At 43.8% G+C, this 17426-nt stretch overlaps 1 protein-coding gene across 2 annotated transcripts; it reads left to right on the top strand.

The window, feature by feature from the left end:
* The first annotated feature begins 7585 nt into the window (after nt 1-7585).
* Nucleotides 7586-17381, top strand: LOC135523981 (3-phosphoinositide-dependent protein kinase 1-like). 2 transcript variants are annotated; one of them, XM_064951047.1, is made up of 14 exons: nt 7586-7731; nt 9987-10265; nt 12000-12042; nt 12190-12327; nt 12477-12621; nt 12797-12894; nt 13051-13126; nt 13253-13321; nt 13492-13588; nt 13752-13925; nt 14106-14329; nt 14503-14560; nt 14836-14988; nt 15148-17381. In XM_064951047.1, the coding sequence occupies exons 1-14, from the start codon at nt 7708-7710 to the stop codon at nt 15259-15261; spliced, it is 1692 nt and encodes a 563-aa protein (XP_064807119.1). In that variant the 5' UTR covers nt 7586-7707; the 3' UTR covers nt 15262-17381. The 2 variants fall into 2 exon arrangements, with proteins under 2 accessions (XP_064807119.1, XP_064807118.1); XM_064951046.1 differs by having other exon boundaries at nt 13048-13126.
* Nucleotides 17382-17426: the final 45 nt, after the last annotated feature.

Genomic DNA, 17426 nt, shown 5'->3' with positions numbered 1-17426 from the left:
GGTTAACTCTCTCCATCTGCCCATTACTCTCGGGGTGAAAACCTGAGGTAAGACTAACCGAGATCCCCAATGCTCCATGAACGCCTTCCAGACCCTTGATGTGAACTGGGGACCCCGATCAGACACTATATCCTCAGGCACCCCATAGTGCCGGAAAACGTGTGTAAACAGGGCCTCTGCAGTTTGTAAGGCCGTAGGGAGACCGGGCAAAGGGAGGAGACGACAGGACTTTGAAAACCGATCCACAACGACCAGGATCGTGGTGTAACCCTGTGAAGGTGGAAGATCAGTCAAAATATCCACCGACAGGTGCGACCATGGCCGTTGAGGAACGGGTAGAGGTTGTAGCTTACCTCTGGTCAGGTGTCTAGGAGCCTTGCACTGGGCGCACACCGAACAGGAAGAAACATAAATCCTCACATCCTTAGCTAAAGTGGGCCACCAGTAACTTCCTTCAAGACAGCGCATTGTCCGACCTATCCCAGGATGACCAGAGGAGGGTGACGTGTGAGCCCAATATATCAATCGGTCGCGGACAGCAGACGGAACGTACAGACAACCAGCTGGACACTCAGGGGGAGAAGGCTCTGCACGTGACGCCCGCTCAATGTCCGCGTCCAGCTCCCACACTACAGACGCCACCAGACACGAAGCTGGGAGTATGGGAGTGGGGTCCATGGACCGCTCCTCTGTGTCATACAGCCGAGACAATGCGTCTGCCTTAACGTTCTGGGAGCCTGGTCTGTAAGAAAGAGTAAACACAAAACGAGTGAAAAACATGGCCCACCTTGCCTGGCGAGGATTCAATCTCTTCGCCTGCCGGATGTACTCCAGATTGCGGTGGTCAATCCAGATAAGAAAAGGGTGTTTAGCCCCCTCAAGCCAATGCCTCCACACCTTCAAGGCTTCTACGACAGCTAACAGCTCTCGGTTCCCCACATCATAGTTTCGCTCTGCCGGGCTGAGTTTCTTCGAAAAGAAAGCACAGGGGCAAAGCTTCAGTGGCGTACCCGAACGCTGAGAGAGCACTGCTCCTATCCCAGCTTCGGATGCGTCCACCTCCACTATGAATGGCAAAGAGGGATCCGGATGAGCCAGCACAGGCACAGAGGTAAACAGAGTCTTCAGGTGCTCAAAAGCCCTGTTCGCCTCAGCGGACCACTGCAAGCGCACCGGGCCCCCCTTAGCAGTGAGGTAATGGGAGCTGCCACCTGACCAAAACCCCGGATAAACCTCCGGTAGTAATTGGAAAACCCCAAAAAACGCTGCAACTCCTTTACCGTGGTTGGAGTCGGCCAATTACGCACGGATGTAATGCGGTTGCTCTCCATCTCCACTCCTGAAGTGGAAATCCGATGCCCTAGGAAGGAGATGAATTGTTGGAAAAACAAGCATTTCTCAGCCTTGACATATAGATCATGCTCCACCAGGCAACCAAGCACCCTGCGCACCAGGGACACATGCTCGGCGCGTGTAGCAGAGTATATCAGAATATCATCGATATACACCACTACACCCTGCCCGTGCAGGTCCCTGAAGATCTCATCTACAAATGATTGGAAAACTGATGGAGCATTCATCAACCCATATGGCATGACCAGGTACTCATAATGACCTGAGGTAGTGCTAAATGCCGTCTTCCACTCATCACCCTTCTTAATACGCACCAGATTGTACGCACTCCTGAGATCCAATTTTGTGAAAAAACGTGCCCCGTGCATTAACTCAATAACCGTATTGATCAGAGGTAGCGGGTAACTATATTTCACTGTGATTTTATTAAGACCTCGATAATCAATGCACGGGCGTAAACCGCCATCCTTTTTTTTCACAAAAAAGAAACTTGAAGAGACGGGTGAAATGGATGGCTGAATGAACCCCTGATGCAGGGATTCAGAGACATATGTCTCCATAGCCTCCGTCTCCGCTTGCGACAGGGGATACACGTGACTCTTGGGATATGCAGCGTCTACCAGGAGATCTATCGCACAATCCCCCCATCGATGGGGTGGTAATTGAGTCACCTTCTTTTTACAGAAGGCGAGAGCCAAATCGGCATATTCGGGGGGAATGCGCATGGCGGAGACCTGGTCTGGACTTTCCACCGTAGTAGCACCAACGGAAACCCCTAAACACCTACCTGAGCTTTCTCGCAGCCACCCCGTGAGAGCCCTCTGTGGCCAAGAAACAGTGGGGTTATGACAAACTAACCAGAGAAGGCCTAGCACCACAGAATACGCAGGAGAATCAATAAGGAAAAGACTAATATTCTCCTTGTGACCCTCCTGCGTTATCATACACAAAGGTGCGGTTACCTCCCTGATAAACCCTGACCCTAATGGTCGACTATCTAAGGCATGAATAGGGAAAGGCATATCCACAGGAACAATAGGGATCCCTAAACTATGATCTAGACTTTTATTAATGAAATTCCCAGCCGCACCTGAATCTACTAGTGCCTTATACTGGGAATGCAGTGAAAAATCAGGAAAAGAGACAGAGACAAACATTAGTGTAGCAGAGGGCCCTGGATGAGAATGGTGCCTACTCACCTGGGGTGACGCCAGAATGCCCTGCCTGCCCTCTCTATTCCCAGAGGAACCAACCCGGCACCGATCAGCAGTGTGCCCTCTGCGACCATGAATGGTGCTCAAGCGGGAACCCCCTCCGGTCTCCCTGTGCACCATCCCTCCCAATTCCATAGGTTCGGGAGAGAGGGTGCGGGAGGATGGAACAACCAGACCCCGATCTAGACGTCCACGAGTAGCCAGCATGTTGTCCAGCTTGATGGACATGTCCACCAGCTGGTTGAAGGTGAGGGTGGTGTCTCTACAGGCCAGCTCCCGACGGACGTTCTCGCGTAGACTAAAACGGTAATGGTCGATCAGGGCCCTGTCGTTCCATCCAGCGCCGGCAGCCAAGGTCCTAAACTCCAAAGCAAAATCCTGGGCACTCCTCGTCTCCTGCCTCAGATGATAGAGGAGCTCACCCGCTGCTTTGCCTTCAGGTGGGTGATCGAATACTATCCGGAATTGGCGGGTGAACTCCTCAAAATTGTCCAACGCCGCATCCTCCCTTCTACACACAGCGCTGGCCCATTCCAGGGCTTTCCCGGTGAGGCATGAGACGAGGGCGTAACTCTTCTCACGGTCAGATGGTACTGGGGAGGCCGTGGCTAGATGTAAGTTCAGTTTGAGGAGGAAACCCTGGCAGCCGGCAGTATCTCCGTTATATCCCGTGGGTAGGGAAAAATGGATCCTCGATTCCGGAGAGGAAAAAACGTTCACGGGAGATTCCGGTTGTGGTGGTGGTGGCGCTGGAGAAACTCCCTGTCTCTCCCAGCGATCCATTTTCTGGACAATGAGCTCCATGACTGAGCTGATACAGTCAAGCTCCCTCGCTTGTTCCTGAACGCGTTCCTCCAGGTCCATGGGCATAGTGTCCTCTCCTGCTGACTTCATATATATTGGTCAGAGATTCTGTCATGCATAGGTGTAATAGGTGGCAGGGAAGTCAGGCGCAGTTCCAAGAGTATGCTCCATAACAATAAATGTACAAACAAACCAAACATGGGTACGAGGACCCGACGCGCACCTATACAACAATCACACTATACTGACAATAAAACAATCTCTGACAAAGACATGAGGGGAAACAGAGGGTTAAATACACAACAGGTAATGAATGGGATTGAAAACAGGTGTGTGGGAAGACAAGACAAAACCAATGGAAAATGAAAAAAGGATCAATGATGGCTAGAAGACCTGTGACGTCGAACGCCGAGCACCGCCCGAACAAGGAGAGGCAACGACTTCAGCAGAAGTCGAGACATTCATAAAATAAAGTGGTGATCCTAACTGACCTAAGACTGGGAATTTTTACTCAAATTAAATGTCAGTAATTGTGAGAAACTGAGTTTAAATGTATTTGGCTAACAAGGAACCCAAACTGGCTGTGCGCATGCACCATCGTGCATACATTTATTTTGTCCCCCCACACCAAACGCGATCATGACACGCAGGTTAAAATATCAAAACAAACTCTGAACCAATTCCATTAATTTAGGGATAGGTCGAAAAGCGTTAAATGTTTATGGCAATTTAGCAAGCTAGCTAATTTGCCCTATTTAGCTAGCTTGCTGTTGCTAGCTAATTTGTCCTGAGATATAAACATTGACTAGTTATTTTATCTGAAATGCACAAGGTCCTCTACTCCGACAATTAATCCACACATAAAACGGTCAACCGAATCGTTTCAAGTCATCACTCCTCCTACTAGGCTTTTTCTTCTCTTAACTTTACATTGTGATTGGCAACTTTCATAAATTAGGTGCATTACCGCCACCGACCTCGTTCGTCTTTCAGTCACCCAAGTGTGTATAACCAATGAGGAGATGGCACGTGGGTACCTGCTTCTATAAACCAATGAAGAGATGGGAGAGGCAGTACTTGCAGCGCGATCTGCGTCAGAAATAGAACTGACTTCTATTTTAGCCCTTGGCAACGCAGATGCTCGTTAGTGCGCGCGAGCAGCGTGGGTGCAATTGAATGATAGATATCCAAATGTATTTTGCAACGCTAGCGGTGTCGTCATCCTGTAAGGTGTATTTCTCAATAATTAGAATTTGGAGGCCTTTTGCCTTTTGGTAAGCCGTTATTGTAAATAAGAATTTGTTCTTAACTGACTTGCCTCATTAAATAAAAAATGAATGACAGGCATCAAGAGCAAAAAGAAGAGATTTAGTATGAAAATTGTGTGTGGATGGTAGAAAATATATTTGAACATGCGATGTACTTTGACCTACTTATTAAAGGGATAGTTTTAGATTGCACGCTAGTTACTCCTGTAGACTTCCAGTCATAACACTAGTTAGCATTGGCTCCAGAAGCTCCCTTCAAACTGCACACAGAAATGGTATCCATGAGTTCATCTGACTCTGAGTATGTTGCAAAAAATACTTCATTGCTAAAATGTCATCCCTTTTAAGGTAAACATTTGAAAGAAAAGATAATGACATGGAGTATGTACAGTGTGAATAGTATACAGTATTGGCCTATTCTTGAAACAAAGTTTTTTTGTATCCTGCTGATACTCAATGATAATGAATGTACACTGAGTGTAGAAAACACTAAGGACACCTGCTCTTTCCATTACAGACTGACCACATGAATCCAGGTGAAAGCTATGATCCCTTGTTGATGTTACTTGTTAAATCCACTTAAACCAGTGCAGATGAAAGGAAGGAGACCGCCTCGAGACCAATGCGTCATGGATTGTGTATGTGTGTGTGGCATTCTGAGGGCGATGGGCAAGAAAAAAGATTGAAGTGCCTTTGAACAGGGTATGACAGTAGGTTTCAGAAGCACCGGTTTGTCAAGAACTGCAACACTGCTGGGTTTTTCCACACTCAACAGTTTCCTGTGTGTATCAAGAATGGTCCACCACCCAAAGGACATCCAGCCAACTTAACACAACTGTGGAAAACATTGGAGTCAACATGGGCTAGAATCCCTGTGGAACACTTTCGACACCTTGTATGTAGACTCCAAGACACGATGACTTGAGGCTGTTCTGAGGTCAAAGGGTTGGGTGCAATTCAATATTAGGAAGGTGGTCCTAATGTTTGGTATACTGTTGCCTGCCGACATGGAACTGCAATTAAGACGCAATCATGGCACAGGACAAAATAAAAGTTATGCAATGCAAAGGCACTTTGAAACAGGGTTTGTACGACATTGATGACCTTTCCTAAAACGACTGTCACGGTCTACATTTTATAAAGTTGTTGAGACGCAAAGAAGGGTGGACCCTCTCCTTCTTCTGAGGTTTAACGGCAGTTGGCATCCAATTTGCTGCATTACCGCCAACTACTAGACTGGAGTACAACTCCCTGACACTTTGCTTGAAAAATAAAAATGTACTAAATAAATACCCTACCATCTAATTAAATGTATTTATTCCTACCTCATGCCATCATCCTGAAAGGATGGGACATCACCACTTGACCATCCTACTTAACCCATCTTCCTCTACTTTCTTCACTGCCTCAGCATATGACAACTTCTGCACTACTCTAACCCTGGAAACCTCAACCTGCCTCTCTCGCACAAGACATTTCTGATCCCCAGCCCCATGGGCACCCCTACAATTAACACATTCCGCTACTTTCCCCAATACTACACATTTCTTTGTCTCATGCCCTTCTGCACACTTCTCACACCTTGGACCCTCCCTCCTACACATAGCTGCCACATGCCCATAAGCTTGACACCTGTAACATCATATTGTATTCGGCACATTTGCTCTTACAGGATAACTTATATATCCTAACTTCACTTTGTCGGGCAAACTTCAAAACTCAAAAGAACAGACAATGACTCTTCTGTTTCTCCACTCTCGCCACCCTGTCTGCGAGATGCGACGAGCATCACATACACCAGGAATCTTTCCCCTCAGCTGGTCAACTTTTATATTTACTGCTACCCCAGTTTTCACTCCTTTCATTGGTGCCTTTTTCTTGAGAGTGAAACAATACACTTTTCTTACCCCATTTGTTTTACTCCAAGCGCATTCTCCCTCTGACCAACAGAAACACAAACAATTATCACTAGACCCCTTCTGGTAACCTTCACCGAAACCACATTACCCAACTCTATTTTCACCCACCTTGAAACCACAAATGGATCAGACAAAGGCAAGAGCCCACTTTTTCTATTAACTTCACTCCTACTGTCACAGACTCATCTTTATCCTGATCCTCTGTGCAAACCTCGATCTCTGATACTTTCCCCTCAGTCACTTCCATTTCTCTTCCTGTCTTCATCTCCCTCTGCTTACACTTTCTACCATTCTTCTTTAACAAACCATCTCTTTTCCCCCACTATTTTTATCAGACTCAAGCTCACCCTCGTCTTCCCTTTCTCTCTTAGACCTCCTCTCCCTCCATTCATCCTCCGTTTTCCAAGTATACATGTTCTTATGATAATACTGTACTACTCCTGACAACCATATTGTTCTTGCTTTCTCTAGGGACTCCATTTCCGCTAAGGTGTCCTCGCTCTCCGTCCAACCCAATTTCTACCTTTGTCCCGTTAGCGGTTTTAAGGACAACCGACATCTCCGATCCTCTCCCTTCTTTGCGGGATTAGTTATAAACATCTTGAGGAACTTCACATACTTTTCAAACTCAGGCGAAACATCGCGATATTTACAGTAACGCGTCGGGAAGCAGACTCAACAGACCAGACTCGGCTTTTGCAATGCAAAGGGAGAAGTGAAAAGTCGTTCTCAAATTCTAAAGGCAAAACCTAGATTAGAGAATCTCTTAAACAGTTGAACCTGTCATCACTACAACCTCGTGAAAGTAACAAACTGACATGTTTTAATTATTCACGAAAAATACACTTTATATCCAAGGAGCACCTTTCGGACAGCCTGCATATGCGCAGTTAGGCGCGACACGACCGTTAGCCCCGATGACGTTTTATTGCGCATGAGCTATGCTAGCTAACGTCGCAATGACATCGCCTACACGTTTGATGAGGGATTTCTATTGGAGAAGCAGTTTCTGCATATCTTCATACTGGACTGTCTTTGGTAACATTGTTGTGGAACGACGTCACAGTTGGAAAATGAAGGCGCAGAGGCAGCCATTATTGGATGTTCAGTAATTATTTTATTCCAAATAAATAATCGAGGGAAACTTCCATGGCAAGGGCCACAAGTCAAATTGTGAGTATTGCAACGTTCATCCAAATGTCAATGTGAAGCCGTTGCCCAATATGTATTGTATGGTGGCAGTTAGACAACATTTGAGATGTGTTACTGTTGGGCCCTCATTTCCAAACAGCGTTAAGAGGACCTCTGACTAACGCATTAGCTACCTAGCTTAACGTTAGCAACGCGCAAAGTCTGTCGATTAAGTTATCTAGCAACCAGGTAACATGCTAGCTCGCGAACGTGAGTTGAAATTCCTGTTAATTAATTGACGTTAACTAGCTAATGTAACGTCAACTGGCTAGCCAGCAAGCCAACTTGGCGGTTACTCCTAACGTAGTCAAAGTTTCTAGCTAGCGTCGACGTTACGTTAACTAGCTAATAATATTCATCGCTACCCTGTGATAATGGATTGCGAACAAATTAATGTACTCATTAACGTTATTTATATTATACACTATCTAGGTATTTGGCTAGTAACTTCATATCTAGGTAGCTACTGTTAGTAGTAATTTAGTACAATAGACAAGTACTATTAGGACTTGTAAGTTAGCTGTGTCAACTTACAATCATCATTAGCTACTTTAGCAAGCTAACTTGTTTAATAATACAGTACCTGACGCTTCAGCTATAGAATTAGCCGAGGATGCTAACAAGACAACGTTAGTTGCTAGCAGACTGCTGATACTTTCCCGTGAAGTTGCATCCCCAGCTAGCTACATGTTCTAATCAACATGATGTAACGTAAGCAAGCTAACGTTAGCTAGTTTACCGATAACAATTACTCGTGGATGACTACCTTTGGCTAACTCGATATTTCACCTGACCTTGTTTGACAAACAATCCCGTTTCCCAAACTGGCTAGCTACAGACCTACGCTAGGTAGCTACCTAGCTTCTAATTTCCCAGGCCTATGACGGTAGCCAGCTAACGTTTAGTTAACTCAGTTTAATATTTTGGCAGTGGATTCAGAATTGAAAGCTTTTCCGTTGGCCGGTGGTTGGTGTTTTAAATCGTACTTGTATGTTTTAATGTAATTTTTAAGAGGGACTGGCTTGCTAACAATTCGTGACGCTTGCTGCTCACTAAAAGAAACCACCTATTTTTGCGTTGGCGTCCCTACTCACATTCACAAGCTTTTAGCATTAGTTAGTTAACGATGTCGTTACTTGCTAGCTAAAATGCACCACATAATATTTTATTTTTGTTTACCAGTCAATCAACTTTGTTAATATTGTCTGTAATTTATTTAAAAAAATGCATCGTCAAACTTGAGTATTTGGTGTCTGATTGGAGGACTTAAATTGGATTTTTCATCCAGGGAAAGGTTTGGGTTCTGCATTTTTTTTTATCCCATCTACTTCACGTTTTTTTTGTCCACAAGATTCATCTCCACACTGAGTTGTTAAATTGCTCAATAGTGAACATAGAGTATGAGTTCACTTACTGGTCATGATTGAACTTAAATAGCCAGTTTCAAGGCTGAATGTCCACATCGTTAAATGAATAGGTTGACGTTTTGCCTCATCCTCAACTAAGCATATATTGTCTGGAGTGGAACATGCCATAGGTTGTACATATAATATTCAGTCAGCTTAAAGATATGCCCATACCCCCCACAACTGTTCTTTCACCTCAACTTCCCATCTGAATTCTCCAAACATGTGCTGCTCTTACTTGGGCTGTTAGCCCTGCCAGTTATTGGCAAGAGAGAGGCAGTGATTTGTTTTCAAACACCTACCAGACATAAAATTGGAAACATGAAGGATGACTCAAAGGTGCTATGGGAATTCTATCCCCTGGCAGTGGGGATTAAAGTAGTTTAGACTCTATGCGAGAGAACATGTCTTTATTATATTCCCTTATGCACATGTTGACGGTTTGGTAGGGGGGAAAGGGGATACCTAGTCAGTTGCACAACTGAATGCATTCAAACAAAATGTGTTCCGCATTTCCTGCACATGTGGAGCTTGAGTTAGCCTGCCTCCTCATGGGGCCCTCAGTCCCTCCAGAGAGCAGAGCTTGAACTTTTTGTTCACACCTACATTCTTAAAGGACTGTCTGTGACTGAACATGGCATAAGCCTAGATGTTTCCTCAATGTTTTTTCAAAGTGCCCAGAGTTTAGGGACAGGGTAATGCCAGAATGACAACCTAACGTTAAATGAAGACAAGACAAGTCTAGACAATTATGCCCAGTACGTTCCTCAACATGTTCACCCTCATCTTTTAGTAGTAATGTCACCTAATGCCCCCACCTCTCCCATACAGTATGATGTTGTGCCCATTCAATCCAGCGTGGTCATCTGTTCCTGTCCACATCCATCAATGGTAAGAAATCAGCCGGACTCCTGCTCGCCACTTGCCATCCCAGGCGCAAGTAGCAGCCACTGTACCAGCATGGAGGGCCCCACCTCAGAGTCCCGGGCCCCGGGAAAACCTGCCAGCCTGGGCGCCGAGCTCCGGGCACAGCAGGCCCCTCAGCCGCGCAAGAAGAGGCCAGAGGACTTCAAATTCGGGAAGATACTGGGAGAGGGCTCCTTCTCAACCGTAAGCAGACCAGCATTCCATTTCAGTTATAAATTAGCCCTAGATAGGTGTTGTTACATGTAAGCATTCTTGTGGTCATATACTCCAGTGACTCATCTTCAATTCTTGCTAGTTGATCAGGAATGACTGAGTAGTTTCAATGGAATTTAAGTTAACCTGGCACATAATTTACTCTGGGGATGAAGTGGTCTACTGAGTGAGTTGTAGAAATATATTTTCTAATAACAATGTACAGTGCATTCGAAAGTATTCAGACCCCTTGACTTTTTCCACATTTTGTTACAGCCTAATTCTATAATTGACTTATATCATCAATATACACACAATAGAAATGTTGGAATTTTTGCAAAAGTATAATTTAATAAAAATGTTTTATTTACATACCTATTCGCACCCTTTGCTATGAGACATGAAATTGAGCTCAGGTGCATCCTGTTTCAATTGATCATCCTTGAGATGTTTCTTCAACTTGATTGGAGTCCACCTGCGGTAAATTCAATTGATTGTATATGATTTGGAAAGGCACACACCTTTCTATATAAGGTCCCACAGTTGAACGTGCATGTCAGAGCAAAAACCAAGCCATGAGCTCGAAGGCATTGTCCGGAGAGCGCCGATACAGGATTGTGACGAGGCACAGATCTGGGGGGTACAAAAACATTTATGCAACATTGAAGGTCCCCAAGAACACAGTGGCCTCCATAATTCTTAAGTTGAAGATGTTAGGAACCACCAAGACTCTTCCTAGAGCTGGCCGCCTGGCCAAACTGAGCAATCGGGGGAGAAGGGCCTTGGTCAGGGAGGGGACCAAGAACCCAATGGTCAATCTGACAAAGCTCTAGAGTTCCTCTGTGGAGATGGTTGTCCTTCTGGAAGGTACTCCCATCTCTGCAGCACTCCACCTTTCAGGCCTTTATGTTAGTGGCCAGACGGAAGCCACTCCTCAGTAAAAGGCGCATGACAGTCCGCTTGGAGTTTGCCAAAAGGACTCTGACCATGAGAAACAAGATTCTCAGGCCCAATGAAACCAAGCATCACATCTGGAGGAAACCTGCCACAATCCCCACAGTGAAGCATGGTGGTGGCAGCATCATGCTGTGGGGATGTTTTTCAGTGGAAGGACTGGGAGACTAGCCAGGATCAAGGGAAAGATAAACGGCGCAAAGTACAGAGAGATTCTTGTTGAAAACCTGCTCCGGACCTCAGACTGGGGTGAAGGTTCATCTTCCAACAGGACAATGACCCTAAGCAAACAACCAAGACAATGCAGCAGTGGCTTTGGGACAAGTCTCAATGTCCTTGACTGGCCAGCCAGAGCACGGACTTGAACCCGGTCGAACATCTCTGGAGAGACCTGAAAATCGCTGTGCAGCTACGCTCCCCATCCAACCTGACAGCGCTTGAGAAGAATGGAAGAAACTCCCCAAATACAGTTGTGTCAAGCTTGTAGCGTCATACCTAAGAAGACTCGGCTGTAATCGCTGCCTAAGGTGCTTCAACAAAGTACTGAGTAAACGGTCTGAATACGTATGTAAATGTCATATTTCTGTTTGTTTTTTTGTTATACATTTGCAAAGACTTCTAAACTTGTTGCTTTGTCTTTATGGGTTTTTGTGTATAGATTGGGGGACGACGACATTTGAATCAATTTTACAGTACGTCTAACAATGTGGGAAAATTCAAGGTCTAGATACTTTCTGAATGAAGTCTATTAAAAAAAAAAATGTTTTATAGGTTGTCCTTGCAAGAGAACGTGCAACGGATAAAGAATATGCAAGTAAGTTGTAATTTCGGCATTAAAAGATCTTGGCTTCCATGTGTCATACACTTATGACAATCCGTAAAAACAAGTGACGTTGCTGTTGATCCCTTTGTGTTTTGTGCGGTATTTACCCTCAACTTTACTTGTATTTTTTTTTTCCAGTAAAAATTTTGGAGAAGCGGTATATTATGAAGGAGAACAAGGCGCAGTACGTGAAAAGAGAACGGGATGTGATGTCGAACCTGGATCATCCGTTCTTCGTCAAACTGTACTTTACTTTTCAAGATGATGAGAAGTTGTGTATCCTTTAAAAACACACCATGATGACTTGGAGCCTGACTGCATCACCAACTTGTTTAGCAACGTATCTTGTCTTAGTTGTATGGTGAACATGTTTACTTGTTTATTAATTCTTTTGAGATGAGTAGTTTTTCTTAACTTGCTATTAGATTTTGGCCTTAGCTATGCTAAGAATGGAGAGCTTTTGAAATATATTCGCAAAATCGGTTCTTTTGATGAGACCTGCACTAGATTCTACTCGGCTGAAATTGTTTGTGCACTAGAATATTTGCACGAGAAGGGGATAATTCACAGGTAAGTAATGTCAGAACCGGTATATCTGTAATGATATGTTACAAGTTATCTTAGTTGAATTTATATCCTGATTATCAATTTTTATAAATGTACATTTGTATAAATAAAGTGACTTAAACTTGCTGCCACTTTGTTGGAAAATGTTGGTTGACTACATTCCTTTTTTGTCTTTCAGAGACCTTAAACCTGAGAATATTTTACTGAGCGAAGACATGCACATCCAAATAACAGACTTTGGAACAGCAAAGCAGTTATCTTCAGATGGCAAACAAGGTACATGTACAGACTTTTATCAACATGAAGCATTCATTGTTTTATTTCTACCTGAACATTCCACAATTCTACAATGTTCTTACTTTTAATACACACATTTGATCAGTCTCAAGGTGAGTGTGTTGTCATGTTAATACCCTTCTTGTTGTTTAGCAGCAAGAGCAAACTCCTTTGTAGGAACTGCGCAGTACGTGTCTCCAGAGCTGCTGACAGAGAAATCGGCCTGCAAGAGGTAACTGGGACTCTACAATTGAGAACCTTTGAGTGTTGTGCCAATGCATTGTTTGCCCATGCACTTAGTGAATGTCTGTCGTTCTCTGATAGGATATTATATTGATATCAACTGGTTGTGTTTCAGTTCTGACCTCTGGGCATTGGGATGCATAATTTATCAGCTAGTGGCTGGGCTACCACCCTTCAGAGCTGGGTAAGTAGAGCACGATGGCTGCTCTTGGCCTCTTTCACCTTTTTGTTTTATCTTCTGTGATAGGCTTATCTGGATATTATGTTTTATGGGGTAGCTCTTACCTCCTTCACTCACTGTCCTTTCTCTGGATTCCTTCCCCCCTCATGACTTCTGTGCTTACTTTGGACCAGAAACGAGTACCTAATATTCCAGAAGATAATCAAGCTGGAGTATGAATTCCCTGAGAAGTTCTTTCCCAAAGCTAAGGATCTCGTTGAACAGCTTTTGGTAGGTCATGTTTTCATCAATAAACTCAGTGTAATTCTGTAATATCAGCACTGCAGACGAGGATACATATTATGGTGTATCTCTCAATCATCCACACACTCGTTTAGTTAGTTGTAGTAAGAGTTGAGGGCTTTAGGTCAGTGAACGTGATTCTGTTTCTCAGTCGCTGGACCCCTCCAAGAGAATTGGTTGCGAGGATATGGGAGGGTACGAACCCCTGAGGGGACACCCGTTCTTCGAGACCATCTCTTGGGGAGACCTCCATGTGCAGACGCCCCCCAAGCTCACTCCATACCTGCCAGCCATGTCCGAGGATGACGAGGACTGCTATGGAAACGTGAGACACTTCCACACATGCATTGAACATGGCAAAATGTAACGGGCCTCCATGTCTTTGTGGTTTGATGATTTTTCAAGAATGCTGTTCATCAAGGGATCCATATCTTTGTGCCATGCAAAATCCCATGCTTTGAACCAACTTTACTACCTTCTGTCCAAATCTCCTGTCTTTCCCCAGTACGATGACCTCCTGAGCCAGTTTAGCAGCATGCAGGTGGCCCAGTCCAGCTCGTCCCACTCGCTCTCCACGCCCGAGACCATTCCCCCAGCGCCACAGAGGTCCAGCAGCAACATCGAGCAGTACATCCATGACCTGGACAACAACTCGTTTGAGCTGGACCTGCTGTTCTCTGAGGAGGAGAAGCAGCTGCTGCTGGAAAAACAGACCAGTAGGAACCCCTGGTAAGCTCCACTCTCAAACACTCTCTCCTATTCACATTTGTTTCATTTGCATTGACAATGTTAATTTGATGTTGAATTGTTATTTTGAGCGTTTTGTAAAGACTTTGTTTACATCACTTTGCTTTTATTTGCTTGGAAGTACTTGCTCGTAACCCTTACACTGACTTACACAGGCACCAGTTTGTTGAGAATAATTTGATCCTGAAAATGGGCCCAGTGGATAAACGGAAGGTGAGTGGAAGCCAAACCAGTGGTATTGAATATTTTACACCACATCTTAGTTTTTAACTCAAAGTAAATAAGTTCAGAAAAGTAGTCTTTTTCGACTTACCTAATTCTTAATTGTTGACAATGAGGAGCAATGTTTGTATATAGTTTCACTTGTTAGAGTTGAAGAAGGCTGATCCTAGGTCAGCAGCTAATTCCACCTCTGGTATGGAACATTACGCCTGGCACTAGCTCCCTCTGGTGCTCATCTCATGCCACGTCGCATGACTCCATTGCAGGGTCTGTTTGCTCGGCGGAGGCAGCTGCTCCTTACTGAAGGGCCACACCTGTACTACGTGGACCCTGTCAACAAGGTCCTGAAGGGGGAGATCCCCTGGTCCCCCGAGCTGCGCCCAGAGGCCAAGAACTTCAAGACCTTCTTTGTCCACACGGTAATTGTGAACTGCAATTAACGCTTTTTGATGACACTAATAGCTGAATCATATTTCAAACTAACATTATTACATAACCTCAGGTTTCTTGTCAAACAATATTGACTTTGTCTCAGCTTTGGATGTTTTTATTTCATCTTTGTTGTGATTTGTTTACAGCCCAATCGAACATACTATCTGATGGATCCCAGTGGAAACGCTGACAAGTGGTGTAAGAAGATCCAGGAAGTGTGGAGAAAGATCTATCACAAGCACCAGAATCCTGGCCTATAGGAGAGCATTTACTCCTGCGGCCACTCCAAGCTCTGAGGCCAATTGCAGAGTAACATCCTCTTTAGGGCCCTTCATCACCGCAATGTAAACAAACTCTTTTAGAGACGCTGGCATCTAGACCTTGTTTATTTTCCTTTTCTGAAATGAGCAGAACCAATAGGAAAAAAATACCATGGGATTCAGGGTTGCTTTGCTTGTTCTTTGTGCTCTGTGTGGCTTTTAATGATTTTTTTTTTTTCATGTGGATGATTACTGCTTCCATGCACATCGGCATTTTATACATTCTGCAGGGGTAAGGGAGAGGATAGGCTTTGTAGAATTTCACTGGTGTAGGTACCATTAAGACCATCTCAGTGCAAGGGCTAGTTTTCTTCAACCATAACAAAACACAATCCAGCATTGCCGTACACTAGAGTTTATCCCAATACAGTATGATACTCAATCCAGATCCTAATCCAACATTGTATCCCTCTGTAATTTTACCTGAACTCGACACATGTACTATAGACTAGTGCCTGGTTCAGTATCACACTGCAACTAGGCGCTTACCCAATAAAGTATATTTTTGTCAGACCCCCATTGTCCACATAGTGTATATATGAATTGGTTCTCAACGCTCTTGGTACTTACTGTTTGCAGTCCGGTTTGGGTCTGTATGTTAATGTTTCAGGGCAGAGCGCTGGTCCCCAAAGTGAGGCATAGATATGAATAGCACTCAATTGCTTCAGCGTGGTTCTCCATACACTGAGACTGTGAGGACAGTCCCTAAAAGTAAACCATTACATTGCAAATAGGGGGGGGGGGGGTGAACATGCCACTAGCGTGTACTCTTATCATAAGACTCGCTTAGCTTTCCTGCACGGACATTTTCTTTAGCATAGCATTGTCTGCTTCTCTCCCAGGGCACTGGAGATATAGTTTTATTAAAGCTAAGGTGGGTATTTTGATTGCATTGGCAACCATAGATAATAATACTGAATTATTTGGCTGTTCTTTACCATTCACTGGCTATTTCTTTGTGGTTTGAATAATTTTTGTTTTATTTGGTTGGATTGACGGTTAATCTTCAGTGTGTCCTGTTTAAAACAACAGAATGCTGACCACCCCATTATGAACATCTTTGGCGATAATGAAAGCTTCAAGAGTTACATCCACAATACTATCATTTCTTGGAAGCAATCATAGTACAGCTGTAGTCCCAGGGAAAGTTGTCAGCTTTGCCTCGTTGGGTTATCAAGGTTCATTAGGAATGTCCCTGTCCTTTTTTTTTTTTTTTTTTACAACATGACACCTGGCCCAATATGTATCGATCGGTTTGACTTATGCTCTTTTTTTTTTTTTTTTTTTTTTTTTTTAAGAGATATGTATAATAGTAATACTTTAAATTCTGACATTACCTTAAGGTCCTCTCGAGGGATATTCCTCCAGCTCTTAGTCTGTGTGCGACTGGAGCAGGTGAATAATAGCCTCTGGCTTGGCTGAACTTGCTTGAACATCAACTAAAGGGTATCTGATCCAAATAAGATGAAATTGCTGTATCTGTCTCTAAAGTAAGGAAACACTATAGAAAGTGTTTGCTTCTCTTGTTAGAATTTTTTTTAAATCAAGTTGGGCGGCAAGTCGGTTACATTGTGTATGTAATACTCTACCTGGTTTGTAACCGACGAGAACTGTGATGTACAGACGATGTATTATTGAAATCTGAAGCAAGTAATGCAATGATATTAGGATACAGTTTTTGTATTTTTATTCTTGTATAAGGTTATTTGATGGCTATTGTTTAGCCTCTAGTTCATTCTGTGTTATTTAAATTCTAATATATGAATCATATTTGGATTGAAGTCATGTTCAGGGGCCATGTTGTGTATGTATTGAGATGTAAAGCCTTTGAATGTGAATAATTATTGTAAACTATAATATTTTACAGCTTTTTTCTTACTATATCATATACATTTTCTATTTGCTCAGTGATTTAATCATATTTCTGATAATTTAATGATTCTGTTCATTCTCTCTGATTGTTTGTGCGCTAGGTCAGTAGTTGTTGAATGATGAATTTTCCACGTAATGCTTGGTAGTCCAGTAATTAAAGCATGTAGGGATTTAGGCATACAATAATACCATGCCTCATGTCTTCTGTTACAACCTGACATAATACATGACTG

Source organism: Oncorhynchus masou, chromosome 31, assembly GCF_036934945.1.
Source record: "Oncorhynchus masou masou isolate Uvic2021 chromosome 31, UVic_Omas_1.1, whole genome shotgun sequence".
In the NCBI taxonomy this organism is placed as follows: domain Eukaryota; kingdom Metazoa; phylum Chordata; class Actinopteri; order Salmoniformes; family Salmonidae; genus Oncorhynchus; species Oncorhynchus masou.
Note: the sequence above shows the minus strand (reverse complement) of the source record. Positions and strands in the feature narration are given on the sequence as shown.

Excerpts from the sequence above, each read along its gene's own strand:
- LOC135523981 (XM_064951046.1), top strand. The coding sequence starts at position 7,708 with ATGGCAAGGGCCACAAGTCAAATT. Across the intron at positions 13,322-13,491 it reads CTACCACCCTTCAGAGCTGG|AAACGAGTACCTAATATTCC; the intron begins GTAAGTAGAGCA and ends ACTTTGGACCAG. Across the intron at positions 14,561-14,835 it reads GCCCAGTGGATAAACGGAAG|GGTCTGTTTGCTCGGCGGAG; the intron begins GTGAGTGGAAGC and ends ACTCCATTGCAG.